General features: G+C 36.6%; 1 protein-coding gene across 3 annotated transcripts in view; it reads left to right on the top strand.

Annotated features, from left to right (window-relative positions):
• Window positions 1-13,749, top strand: part of DENND4C (DENN/MADD domain containing 4C) — a 90,569-nt gene that overhangs the window by 55,758 nt on the left and 21,062 nt on the right. For all 3 annotated transcript variants that reach the window (XM_005879953.2, XM_005879952.2, XM_014528096.1), the window contains 6 exons: window positions 2,772-2,894; window positions 3,900-4,046; window positions 7,014-8,173; window positions 10,872-11,055; window positions 11,734-11,843; window positions 12,139-12,314. In XM_005879953.2, the coding sequence (XP_005880015.1) occupies window positions 2,772-2,894; window positions 3,900-4,046; window positions 7,014-8,173; window positions 10,872-11,055; window positions 11,734-11,843; window positions 12,139-12,314 (1,900 nt within the window). The remainder of the gene's footprint in view (window positions 1-2,771; window positions 2,895-3,899; window positions 4,047-7,013; window positions 8,174-10,871; window positions 11,056-11,733; window positions 11,844-12,138; window positions 12,315-13,749) is intronic.

Here is a 13,749-nt window from a genome sequence, read left to right as displayed (position 1 = left end):
TACAATTTTTAAAAAATATATATTTTATTGATTTTTTACAGAGAGGAAGGGAGAGAGATAGAGAGTTAGAAACATGGATGAGAGAGAAACATCGATCAGCTGCCTCCTGCACATCCCCCACTGGGGATGTGCCCGAAACCCAGGTACATGCCCTTGACCGGAATCGAACCTGGGACCTTTCAGTCCACAGGCTGACGCTCTATCCACTGAGCCAAACCGGTTTCGGCAAATGATACAATTTTAAAGCCAAAATAAACTTTCAAAAAACTTCATTTTTAAATAATTTCAAACTTACAGAAATGTTGCAGAATAATAGAGAACTCTTAAATAACTTTAATTTAAATGTGCTCACTTTTAGTTTGTCACGTTTGTTTTCTTGTTTTCTTTCTATATGCATATTTATTTTTTGTAATCATATGCAAGCAAGTCAATATATCTTGCCCTGTTACCGCTTAATACTTCAGTCGTGTTTTCTCTTACATAACCACAGTATAGTTACCAAATTCAATTGATAAACTGCTTTAATCTATAGTCTGTGTTCCAATTTTGTCAATTATTGTGATGTCTGTTGTGGTACTTTAACTCCCTCTCTTTAGTCTCCTTTAACCTGGCACAGTTCTTCACCCTTTCTTTGTTGTTCATGACTTTGAACCTTTTGAAGAATTCAGTCCAGTTATTTTGTGGAATATTCAGTTTGAGCCTGCCTGATATTCTATGTGATTAGATTAGGTGATGCATCCATGGCTGTGCTACAAAAGTGAGATTGTATCCTTCTCAGATTTTCATGTGGCAGAGGCACACAATGTCCCAGAGGCACACGGTGTCTGTCTGCTCCTCATTGGTGAGGTTCATTGTGATCACTAGTCTCAATGTTTGGTTTCTCTTAGTTACTGTTATCCCCCTTGCAGATAATAAGCCATCTGTAAGGAGACACTGGGAGGCTGTGCAGTAATAGCCTCTTTCTTATCACATTTTCTCGTTTAAATTTAGCATCCATTGAAGATTCTTGCCTGAACCAGTCTTTACTGTGATGGTTATAAACTGGTGGTTTTACCAACTCTATACTCGCTCCACATTTATAAGATGGTATTCTATTATACCTATCTTCTCAGCTCCGAAGGGAATGGGGAGCAGAGTGTGAGAAGAGGCTGTGAAGTGTGTGTGTGTGTGTGTGTGTGTGTGTTTTATGTTTTTATTGATTTGAGAGAGAGAGGAAGGGAAAGGGATAGAGAGATAGAAACATCAATGAAAGAGAAACATCCACCAGCTGCCTCCTACTGATCCCCCTACTGGGGATCGAGCCCACAACTGGGCAGGTGCTCTGACCAGGAATCGAAGCAGTGACCTCTTAGTTCATGGGTCGACGCTCAACCACTGAACCACACCGGCTGGGTCTATCATGTTTGGAGCACTTCCTTTCTTGCATAATAAAATGTTCCTGACTTACTCTTATACCTTCCCTGCCTGAGCTCTGGAATCAGCCATTTCTTTGAGGATCCTAGGTTTCTTTTAATGGGCAAATATTTTAGAAACCAAGGTCTGGGCTATAGATATGTTTACTACTACCAAGGTGTTACTGCTTCTTGACTTATTCAGCGGAGCTAGAAAATATGTTTTTATATAGTAGAACTACTTCTGATTCCAATCAAGCCCACAGGTTTTTCTTTGCCTTCCTTCATTATTTTTTTTTTAATTCTCTCTTCCACACAAAGAACCTTGGCTCCCAGAAATATCATCGCATTTACTCATTTGCTCAGACCTGAGTAATATATAATTTCAGAATTGCTACATCCATTCCCCTGTGAAAAACAAACCCCCTAAGGAGTTCAGGATTTGACTGTTACCCCCAGGCTTAGAGTATATATTCAAAATAATGTGTTCCAAAGTTACTTGTATGAGTCCTCCCATCTTTCCAGTGTGGTTATAGTATTCATATGAAATAGAGTTGGTTTCATTTGTTTCTGTTTGTATTCAATTTTAGTTACTTCCCCTCCCATATCCCCACTTTATTGATCTAATTTTTATGAATATTTAGAAATTAGTGTTTTCCAAAAATAAAGACTATAACAAGCCATATTTAGAAAAGGTTCTCTGTCCCTTCCATCCTATTTTTTTAAAGATTTTATTTTATTTTTTAAAAATAGTTTAATTTACTTTAGAGAGGAATAGAGAGGGAGAGATAGAAACATCAATGATGAGCGAGAATCATTGATAGGCTGCCTCCTGCACGCCCCCCTGCTGGGGATCAAACCCACAACCTGGACGTGTGCCCTTGACCGGAATCAAACCCGGGACTTTCAGTTTGCAGGCCGACGCTCTATCCACTGAGCCAAACCGGCTAGAGCCCTTCTATCCTATTTTGCCCCACCCCATGTAGGTAACAGGTTTTGTTTTTGTTTTATTACTCCTTCATTTCTTTTTGCAAAAGTAAGAAGGTATATGTTTGTTTTATTTCCTCTTCTTACACAAAAAGTAGCATTCTATAGAAACATTCCAAAAGACATCTTGTCCAAATCTGTTAATTTACAGATAAGGAAATTAAGATTCAGTGTTTTCAAATGTGTATTGGGTTTTTAGTCTTTGGTATTCCTGTTCATACTGTTCTTTGCTTCTTACTATTTTAAAATGTTCTGTGTGCTTTGTAAGTTTTCTTGTTTTCCTTTTCTCTAAGTTTAATTATGTAGATCAGTGTCATTTTCTTTTGCAATGTTATAGCTGGACTGTAAGTATATGAAAACATTTCTATGTAAGCCTGCATTGTTTTTTCACAGGTGGTCAGTCTGACCAAGGCTATGGGTCCAAGGATGAACTTATAAAGGATGATGCAGAAATTCATGTGCCTGAAGAACAATTAGCAAGAGAATTGACAACCAAAACAAAAGTGCAAATAGAAGGTTAAGTACTGATATTTTCTAACTTTACTTAGAAAAATACCTGTGCTAACTACAAGTGTTATTTGATAATTTAGTTGATAATTTTTAGAAATGTAAGGTCTGAGCTTATAAGATACTATGTACCATTATATATGGTAGGTTTTGATAGTATCTGAATTTTAGAATTTAAAAGGTCTTTAAAGACTCAGTAGGTCAGCCCTCAGTTTTGTTGTAAACTGTGACCCATTATTTACTTGCCAAATATATATAGCTACTTTGTGACAGAACCAAGACTAAACTTTGAGTCATCAAACTTGTATTCTAGTGTCCCCTTTATTTTAAAATGCTAAGTCCTTCAAATATCTAAGTGGATATTTTTTATTGGTAGTTTAAATATAGTCTTTGTGGTTTCTTGTTTTTTTATGGAACTCATTGAGGTAGAAGTTATTTGTGGTAATCATTTTATAGAAATATGGAAGAATATTTTGGCTTTATGGTAATAAGATGTTCTTCCTATCTTTTTACACTAAAGCATTCTTTCTTCGCCCTGGCCAGTATGGGTCAGTGGGTTGGATTATCATCTTGTACACCAAAATGTGGCGGGTTTGAGTCCCAGTCAGGGTGTGTATGGGAGGCACCCGAATCATGTTTTCATTTCCAGATCATTTGGAATCTTTTTTTTTAAGTACTTTCTTCATTGACGTCGCCTTCTTTATGCTCCACTTATGCAGAAGCAAGCCCTTCTCCTACTTGACAAGTGATGAGTATAACTGAAGGCCTGCGCTTTACTTAAGAATGCTCAAGTTAGGATTATTGAATGCTAAAATAAAACTTTTATTTCAGTCATTACTGGCAACATGTATGGCATAAAGTAAATCAGACATAATTAATCAGTAATTAAATAGTCATATATTCATCCTCACTTGGAGGTGGAAAACTACCTAGAATGTATTAAAATCAAATAGATGGTTTCTGTTCAATATTGGCACAATTTGGAACGATAACATTCAAATGTTTTTTCCCCAGAGGTGTGTGATGTCTCTGCTGTGGTGGCAAAACATTCACAAGTTAGTGGAGAGCCACATAGTCCAACTGAGCCTCCTGCGTGGGGCAGCAGTATTGTGAAAGTGCCATCTGGTATATTTGATGTCAACGGCAGGAAAAGCAGCACTGGTGAGTCTTTATGTGTTGGTTATTAAATATTTAAAATATACTTCTACAGATATACATGTGTTTAATGACATTAAAGTGTTGACTTAATTATAATGAACATGCTGAAGAGCCAGAAGTAAGTTTAAATCCTGTAAATGAACTAAAATAGTTGTTTAAAGATATTTAACTCTTAAAATGAGAGATATTTATAGTGTTTAGTTATTTGGAATACCTTTTTTATTGGGGTGCCTGTTCAGTGTGGTCCCACTTTCTCATAGTAGGTAATGAGAGGTGACTATAGGGCCTCCTGTACTCATCAAGAACAGAGATGAAGCCTGGCTGGGTGGCTCAGTGGTTGGTCGTCGACCCATGCACCAAAAGGTTGCCAGTTCCGTTCCTGGTCAGGGCACATGCCCGGGTTGCGGGCTTAACCCCCAGCAGGGAGCATACAGAAGGCAGCCAGTCAGTGTTGATGTTTCTCTCTCATTGATGTTTCTCCCTCTCTCTCCCTCTCCTTTCCTCTCTCTCTAAAAATCAATTAAAACTATTTTAAAAAAACAGAGATGCAGTGATGTGATCAAATTCAAGTGCGCTTATGTGTGATAGGGTAATGCCTGTCATTGAAGGGAAATGGAAAAAAATGATTGCTATCATTTACTATCTACACAAAATGCCAGTGAGCCTTTAATTTTGGCCCAGTTGGTATAAGCACCCTGAGCCACTTATTTGTGATTAAGTATTTATAATGAATAATTGTTATGTGTGACTATCTTGAATTTGAGTTAACTAATTTCAATTATGTTATAGCCTCCAAAGTACTCTTTTATTTTTTGTGGGTGTTTTTGTTTTTGTTTTTCAAAATACTCTTAAGGCATACATCTAAGTGTAGGATTTTAAAGGATAATGAAATTAGCCTGTATCCTGTGCTCTTTGTTAGTAGCTATAATTCACTTCTCTAAATTCAACTCTCTTGTCTGTAAGTGTATCTATTGTTTGACTTTATAGAACTTAATTTGCCCAGCTTTTTAAATCTATGTAGGAATAACTTCTTATTCCTAAAGTCTTTTTATTTTTGTATTTATTGTGACATGAAGTCATTTCATTTTTGTGTGTATGGGGGGCGGGGGAGGCAGCACACATGAGGTGGAGCTAAAAATTTTTAGAACAAATAATTTATATGTATGTTCTGTATCCCATTTTCCTAACCTATTGATAGCAGGTTAAAAAAAAAGGAGGGCAGAGTTTTCTTCATCAAAGGGTTAGAATCTTCTCAGAATATTGAAATGGACATGGTCTGTGTGTTTCCTTCCCTTTTTACTCATCTTATTTCCATGTTACATCCTGATCTAGGAAGATTTATGTTATTAAGGAAGAAAGAGGTGGTAATGGGGCTTTTGCCAATACATCAAACAGTCAAATTCATTTTAAAATTGAACAAAATGTGCCACTAAATTTCTGCAGATACTATGAGAACCAGTAAATTTGCAAAGATCTGTTTCTCAAATATTGGTAAAAGTTTTCAAAGCAGGTACAAATTTGTAAAATATGCTTATGATTCCCCTAAAAGCTTAAAAAATATCTCTAAATGCTTATTATTAGTTCTGTTTAATTGGTATGATTATAATGATTAGTTGGTACCAGTTTGGAAGATTAAAAAGAAGCTTGGGCCTGGCTGGTGTGGCTCAGTTGATTGAGCATTGTCCCATGCACTAAGAGGTTGCCGGTTCAATTCCTGGTCAGAGCACATGCCCAGGTTGCGTCTCAGTCCCCAGTAGGGGGCATGTAGGAAGTAGCCTATCTATATTTCTCTCTTTTTGATGTTTCTGTCTCTCTTCCTCTCCCTTCCTCTCTCTAAAACCAATAAAAACGTATTTTAAGAATCAAAAGAAAAAGGAGCTTGAAATCAGAGTGGAAAATTAAAAACCCTTATTAAAGACTTTCCCTTCAAATCTCTAAAGTCATAATGTTTTTTGTTGTTGTTAATCCTCACCAAGGATATTATTTTTCCATTGCTTTTTTAGAAAGAGAGGGAGAGAGGGAGGGGGGGGAGGGAGGGAGGGAGAGAGGGACAGAGAGAGACATTGATGTGAGAGAGACACATCAGTTGGTTGCCTACTGCATGCACCCTGACCAGAGCCAGGGATCAAACCGCAACCCAGGTACATGCCCTTGATGGGAATGAAACCCTTTGGTTCAGGGGCCGATGCTGAGCAAAACTGGCCAGGGCAGTCATGAAGGGAGAGAGATAGAGAGTTAGAAACATCGATGAGAGAGAAACATCGATCAGCTGCCTCCTGCACATCTCCTACTGGGGATGTGCCCGCAACCCAGGTACATGCCCTTAACCGGAATCGAACCTGGGACCTTTCAGTCCGCAGGCCGACACTCTATCCACTGAGCCAAACCGGTTACGGCGGTCATGCCTTTTTTTAAAAAAAAATGTTTTTATTGATTTCAAAGAGAGGGAGAGATAGAAACATCAATGATAAGAGAGAATCGCTGATAGGCTGTCTCCTGCATGTCCCCTACAGGGGATTGAGCCCGCAACCTACGCATGTGCTGTGACCCTGAATCGAACCGTGGCCTCCTGGTTCATAGGTTGACATTCAACCACTGAGCCACATCGGCCAGGCCAGAATATATTTTTTAAATTGTATATTAAACCCTTAAAATGTAAGCTGTAGATCTATATTGACAAGTGAGATATAGTTTAGTAAACAGTACAAGTATATATTGCATGATTTTGTTTTAAAGTGTGTGTGTATTGCATAGAAGATGAAAGGCAGATTATACATTAAAATGTTATCTCTGGGAGGCAGGGTTGAATGGAGGTTTTTTTTGTACTTTTTTTTCCTGTATGCTTTCTTTTTCCCTCTAAATATTCTGAATCTTTTACGGAGTATGTGTAACTTTCAAAAAAAATCAGAAAATTTTAAAATACTATTTTAGTAAACAGATTCTTTTTTAATACTATACTTTCCCTTTTAGGTAGTACATCAAATATGCTATTTTCTACTCTGGATCCAATTGAAGATACAGTCTTTGGTGAAGTTACTAATCTCAAGAATGGTGATAGAGGAGAAAAGAGACAAAAGCATTTTCCAGAGAGGAGCTGTAGTTTTAGTTCTGAAAGTCGAGCAGGAATGTTGCTAAAGAAGAGCAGTTTGGATTTGAATTCAAGTGAAGTAGCTATCATGATGGGAGCAGATGCCAAGATTCTCACAGCAGCACTGACGTATCCTAAGACTTCTCTACTTCATATTGCAAAAACCCATAGCTTGGAGAGTGTTGGCTGTCATCTAGCTGATACTAGGACTCGTGGGCCTGAAAGCACTTGGGATTCTGAGCACAGATCTTCAGTGTTAGAGATGCTTGAGGAAAGCCAAGAGCTCCTAGAACCTGTGATTGATGACAATGTAGCTACAACTACTATAACAAAGGATACTCATGACAGTCTACAAAATGATAGTGACAGTAATCAGTCCAGAGACTTAAAAGCAGAGCCCAAAGATCTAATAAATAAAAGAAGTAGTTTATATGGTGTTGCTAAAGCTGTTGAGAGGGAAGATGTTGAAACTGGACTAGATCCTTTGTCTCTTTTAGCCACTGAATTTACAGTAGAAAAAACTGATTCTGAAGATAAGTTGTTTTCTCCAGTTATTGCACGTAATCTGGCTGATGAAATCGAAAACTATATGAACCTAAAGAGTCCCCTGGGTAGCAAGTCTTCTAGTATGGAATTACACGGAGAGGGAAACAGAGAGTCTGGAACTACCACTGCATTTATTCACCCTTTAGAGAGGAGATCAAGCCTACCTTTAGATCATGATCCACCAGTGCAGGAAAAGCCTGAAAGCGAAAAGAGCTCCCCCGCAGTGTCTAGGTCTAAAACTTTTACTGGGCGTTTCAAGCAGCAGACTCCCTCTCGAGGTCATAAAGAACGTCCAACTTCTTTATCAGCACTGATGCGTTCTTCACCACATGGCTCATTGGGTTCTGTGGTAAATTCTTTGTCAGGACTAAAGCTGGATAATATACTCTCAGGGCCCAAGATAGATGTCATAAAATCGGGTATGAAACAAGCAGCGACAGTAGCCAGTAAGATGTTGGTAGCTGTAGCGACTGCCTACAGCTACTCAGATGATGAGGTAAGAGTGTTTTATGTGTGTAGTCTATCTGATGTTAGAATGTTTATAGTATTTTTAATATACAAATTATTTAGAGATTTCTGTAACTTTGGTGTTTATATTTTAAAACTTTGTACATACCTTATTTCTTTAAATGACTTGAGCCTACATCTAAGGAAATTAATAATGAAGAAATAGAATATCAGGACTATATAATTCCATAGATCAATACATTAAGTTCATTTCTTTGAAAGCACTAATGATTAATGTTTTAATTTAATAATGGTGCCATGTTATATTTGCATAGCACTTCACTTTTAAATAAATTTACCTTTGTTATCTTTTTAATATATATGAGCTCTGTTCACAGCTTGATCCATAGATTTCATACTGCATAACAAAAACTGGTAATTTTCTTAAAAATAATTGTAAAGAGAATTAATTGTTAGATCTTCTTATGAAAATAGAAGTGGGGAAATTTTGCTTATTTGTTTCATAGAAAACTCTAAAATTTTGCCATTGTGTTTAAAGAATCATAGTATTTTAGTAGAAAAAACAGATCTATAAATGTTTATGATTATTATAGTACTATGTTCTAGGTATTGCCATAAGTTATATACTTATCTTTATACATGAATATATATGCACACATATGTTTATTTAATTTTTGTAGCAATCCCATGGGTTGGCACTACTGTTATCCCCATTTTATAAATGAGGTATCTGATATTCATAGAGGTTAATTAACTTCCCCAGGTCATACAACCTAGTGAGTGGCAGAACTAGAATTTGAAGTCTCGGAGATTCGCTCTAGAGTTCATGCTCTTAACCACTATAGTAGCAAAGAAGGGAACAATATCTTAGAAAATGTTCCTGTGGGGACTGTCAAAAAGAGCAAAGCAGATGATACCTAAATTGGTTTTTGATAGATAAATTGAAAGCTTTGGGTTAGTCAAAGTGATCAGAGGACAGAATGTATATTTGAGAGAATAATGGGAAAAGTATGGAGGCTTAAAACATGCATTTTCAAGGTAATATAATCAATTTCAGGTTGCTAAAGTTCTAAATAGTAAGTAGAAGCAGGAAATTAAATTGGACAGATAAGACTTGTATACTGTTTGAAGGAAAACTTTATAGGCAAACTTAATTGAATTAAAAGTACAGTATTATAACACAAATTGTATGTTGTATTTAAAGAGCTTACAAGGTCAGTTAAGGAAAGACAAAATAAGGTAGCTTCAAAAGTATCTTAACCTGGCATTATTTTAAAAAAAAGATGAGCCATTTTATATTTGAAATTTTATCTAACAGTGTTTTTAAAAAGCTTTATACAGAGTAATTTGGACTTGGAATATATGATTGTAAATTCCAAAACTTCATCTTTCTTTTCTTTTCATTGCTATAGCCCCAATACCAGTGCCTGGCAAAGCAAATAAGATATACCTAATAAATAATTTCAAAGGAAGAAAAGAATAAAAAGTCTATAAAATCTTTATAGTGTAAAAGTAGCTCAAGGGAATTCATCAGTAGCTTATGTAAAATTTAAAGCATTCTGAATGTTTAAGATGTGCCAAATACATAATAGTACATCAGTAAATTGAATTAGTATGGAGGGGTTTAAATAATGTCATTCAATCTCATTAAATCTTCTACAAAATGAATTGCATAAGAAGAATAGATTAAAAAACAATAGGTTAAAAACAATTTCTATTTCATAAAAATTTATTATACATATTTTAAAATTAGGATATACATCAAGTTTTGATTGTACTCTGGGTATTGGTATAATAAGTGCTTTTATTTCCTGTCATGCATATCTGTATTTAAAAATTTTTATCATTTGATATGGTTTTATAATACAGAAGACACAAGTCTTTAAAGCAAAAAATTAAAAAGGCTGCTTATTGAAATGTTTTTATTTAAACTAAAGCATTGATAATCACAATGGTGAAGAACTAGTATTTGGAACTTTATTCATAATATCTCTACTATTGATGGTTGTTACTCTGAACAATCATATTCCCAGCTGAAAGTCTCAAAACAACCTTATTATTTATTTTTTTTATTTTTTTAAATATTGAGAGAGAAACATCGATCAGCTGCCTCCTGCACACTCCCTACTGGGGATGTGCCCGCAACCAAGGTACATGCCCTTGACCGGACTCGAACCTGGGACCCTTGAGTCCGCAGGCTGGCGCTCTGTCCACTGAGCCAAACCAGTTAGGGCACAACCACCTTATTTTAAATGACTCATATTTTCAGATGATATAATTAAATGTTAGAGAAGTAATTTTTGTAAGGTCAGATACCTAATACGTGATGGGGAGCCAAGATTTCACTCTGGCTCTGTCTCACTAAAGCTCCTACTCACTTGTGTTGTCATCCCCGATCCCACTGGACAGTGAACTCCTAGAGTTCCTTCATTTTATGATACTGAGTATTGAGAGGCATCCAATACCCCAAACATAACCAGGGGCCCAGCAAAATCTTAAAGTATTATATAGGTCATTGCCTGAATGTTTGCGAGTTTGGAAGCGAAATTGACAAATAATAGAAGAAGTTCATCGTTTTGAAAAATACGGGGGAGGGGTGGTTTATTTAAGGATTATAAAGGAGTTTAATTCTGAAAAAGGTGGAATAAATATATTCTCATTGGTGAAGGTATTATTTATGTGTGTGTGGTTTTGTGTTTTTTGGGATTTTTTTTTTTCAATTAAAGGAGGAAACTAATAATAATAAAGATTACAGCTTCCCAGCTGGCCTTGAAGACCATGTTTTGGAGGAGAATATGTCACCTAACACAAGTATCTCAGCATTGGTCCCCAGTGAACTTACGCAGAGTAACACAAGCCTTGGCAGTAGCAGCAGCAGTGGAGATATAGGAAAATCCCATTACTCAGCAGGTATGGGGAAGGACTGTCCTTTCTTCTAATATATGCCCTTACTTTCCCTTCTCCCATGACGCGTACAGTAAGCCTCATTTGATGAGATGATCTCAACAAATAGATTTTGAATATAGCCACACCATACTGTCACTGTTATTTTATGTGGTCTACAAATACTACAGCTAATGATTTTAGTTGTGTATATTTGTGGATTATAGCATTCGTTCTTAAACTTCAGTGTGTATCAGAATCACCTAGGTGGAGAATGTATGATTATTCACTATATGATTCTTTCAACTTCTCAGGACATTTGAACTTTTTCAGAATAGAAAGCCGGATAAAATAGAATTATAATTTTAAAAAATAACAGCTAAGATTTCACTATTACAGCAGAGGAACACTCAAACTCTGGTATTCAAACAGAAAGCTGGTTAAAAATACACAGTTCTAAGGCCCTATCCCACAGACTCAGTCTCAAAAAATATTAGCCTAGAGCTTGAACATTTGTATATATTTTTAAGGAAATTCCCCAGGTGATTCTGATAATATATATATAATACATACACCTTTTTATATTAAGCCATTTGAAAATAAATAGCAGATGTCATATACTTCCCCCCAAATGCTTAAGTATGCATTTGCTAAGAGTAAGGACAGTCTCTTACATAATGTGTTATGATGGTTACTTCTTTCTAGGAGAACTTCTACTTCCAAGAGGCATAAAAGGGCAGGACTTTGAAAAATCAGATCATGGTTCTTCTCAAAACACCAGCATGTCTAGCATCTTTCAGAATTGTGCGATGGAGGTAAAGTTCTATTTCTGCTCATGATAAAGTGACTGTGAACATATTTTTATTTCAAAGTGACATTTAACAGAATCCTATGATACCCTTGTCAACAGAATAATAAATCATTTTGTCGAATTTGTTTGATATCTTTATAAGCAAGGCAATAAACTGGTAGACTTACCTGTAAAGTAATTGAACTCCCAATTCCAAATTGGATCAACAAAAGAAATAAAATTCTTTGTGTATTAAGGTTGAATGGTCTCTTGAGGTCGTCACTGTGGCGCTTTCAGTGTCTGCATGTTTCTGCTCTTAGGTTTTGATGTCAAGTTGTTCACAATGCAGAGCTTGTGGGGCCTTAGTTTATGATGAAGAAATTATGGCTGGATGGACAGCAGATGATTCAAATTTGAATACAACTTGCCCGTTCTGTAAAAGCAACTTCTTGCCTCTTCTCAATATAGAGTTTAAAGACTTCAGAGGCTCTGCAAGGTTAGTATTGTAAAAGCTCCCTTAAGAGGTTAGTGCCCCCCAACCATATTACTCCTGGGGAAAGAGTGAAATATTCATGGTATGTCCCAGGTGTTCTTTTCTTTTCTCTCCATCACTTTCCATATTTGAGTAGAAAATAATAGTAATATAGGAGATTACTTTTCCATTTTATTTAACATATAATTAGCAGTTAATTCTTACAGCTAAACTTTATAGCTAATTGAAAACTCCAGTGTTAGTCATTACTATAAACTTTCTGCCAGAGTGACCTTAATTATGTCTTCTAGCAACAAACAAAAAAATGGAGGGTGGGATGCTTGAACTCTTCTTCTTAACTGGTAGTCCTCTGTACAGTGAAATGACCAAATTCTGAACAATGAGGAGTCTAGCTGATCTATAATCAACCATTAAGTAATTGAGAGTATGTAACTATGCTGACCTAAGTAATTAATATTCTATTTATATTATGGAGCACTCCATATTGTCCACTTTTAACTGCTTCTTAAAAATATCCAATTGTATAGGTGTTTCCTCTTCATTTTTCCTTTTGGCTTCAGGTGTGGAGCTGAGTGAAATCATACTCTAGTTCCTGATGTACTATCAGTGGTTGTGTAAGGGCCCTCTTTTATTATCTTCCTCCCCCTGCCCATTTCCATTCCCATTGCTTTATCCAACAAAGACATTGTTCTGTCTGTGGTGTATCCTTGAATATATATGCTTATAAAATATGTTATTTTGCAGGATTATGTATTTTTAACTTACATAATTAGAATAATGCTGAAAGTCTCTGATTTTTGTAATCATTCAGTTTAAAATCTGAGTTGCTGTATGTAAATCTAGTTAATTTCTTTTCTCCTGTTGGAGTTAATACCTCATTTTACTTATCTGTTATCCTTGTGTTGGATATTTCAGTTGCTTCTAGTTCTTTGTTGCTATAAATATCACTGCAATGATACAGTACAAGGTAAAATACATTTCTACTTCTGGACTTGTGAAGTAGTTTCTCCCAGAATAAGTCTTAGGAGTGAGACCATTGGGTCGTTTCATACATGATTTCAATAAACACCAGAAGATTGTTTCCCAGGTGGCGACACTCCCAGTACTACTTTCTAAGGATTTTCATTTCTGCACCTCCTTACCAGCATTTGGTATTATCACTTTCCTGATTTTTATATTCTAACTAGAGGCCCGGTGCACAAAAATTTGTGCACTGGCGGTGGGGGGGGGTGTCCCTCCGCCCCACTTGTGCCCTCTCACAGTCTGGGACCCCTCGAGAGATAACGACCTGCTGGCTTAGGCCCGCTTCCGGGTGGCAGAGGGCAGGCCCAATCCCTAGGTGCAGCCCCTGGTCGGGCTCATAGCAGGGCCGATTGGGGAGTTGGGGCGCCGCCCCCTGTCATGCACAGAGCAGGGCGGATCGGGAGGTTGCGATGCC

Source organism: Myotis brandtii, unplaced genomic scaffold, assembly GCF_000412655.1.
Source record: "Myotis brandtii unplaced genomic scaffold, ASM41265v1 scaffold618, whole genome shotgun sequence".
NCBI lineage: Eukaryota > Metazoa > Chordata > Mammalia > Chiroptera > Vespertilionidae > Myotis > Myotis brandtii.
The sequence above is the reverse complement of the archived record's forward strand: the minus strand, read 5'-3'. Positions and strand labels throughout refer to the sequence as shown.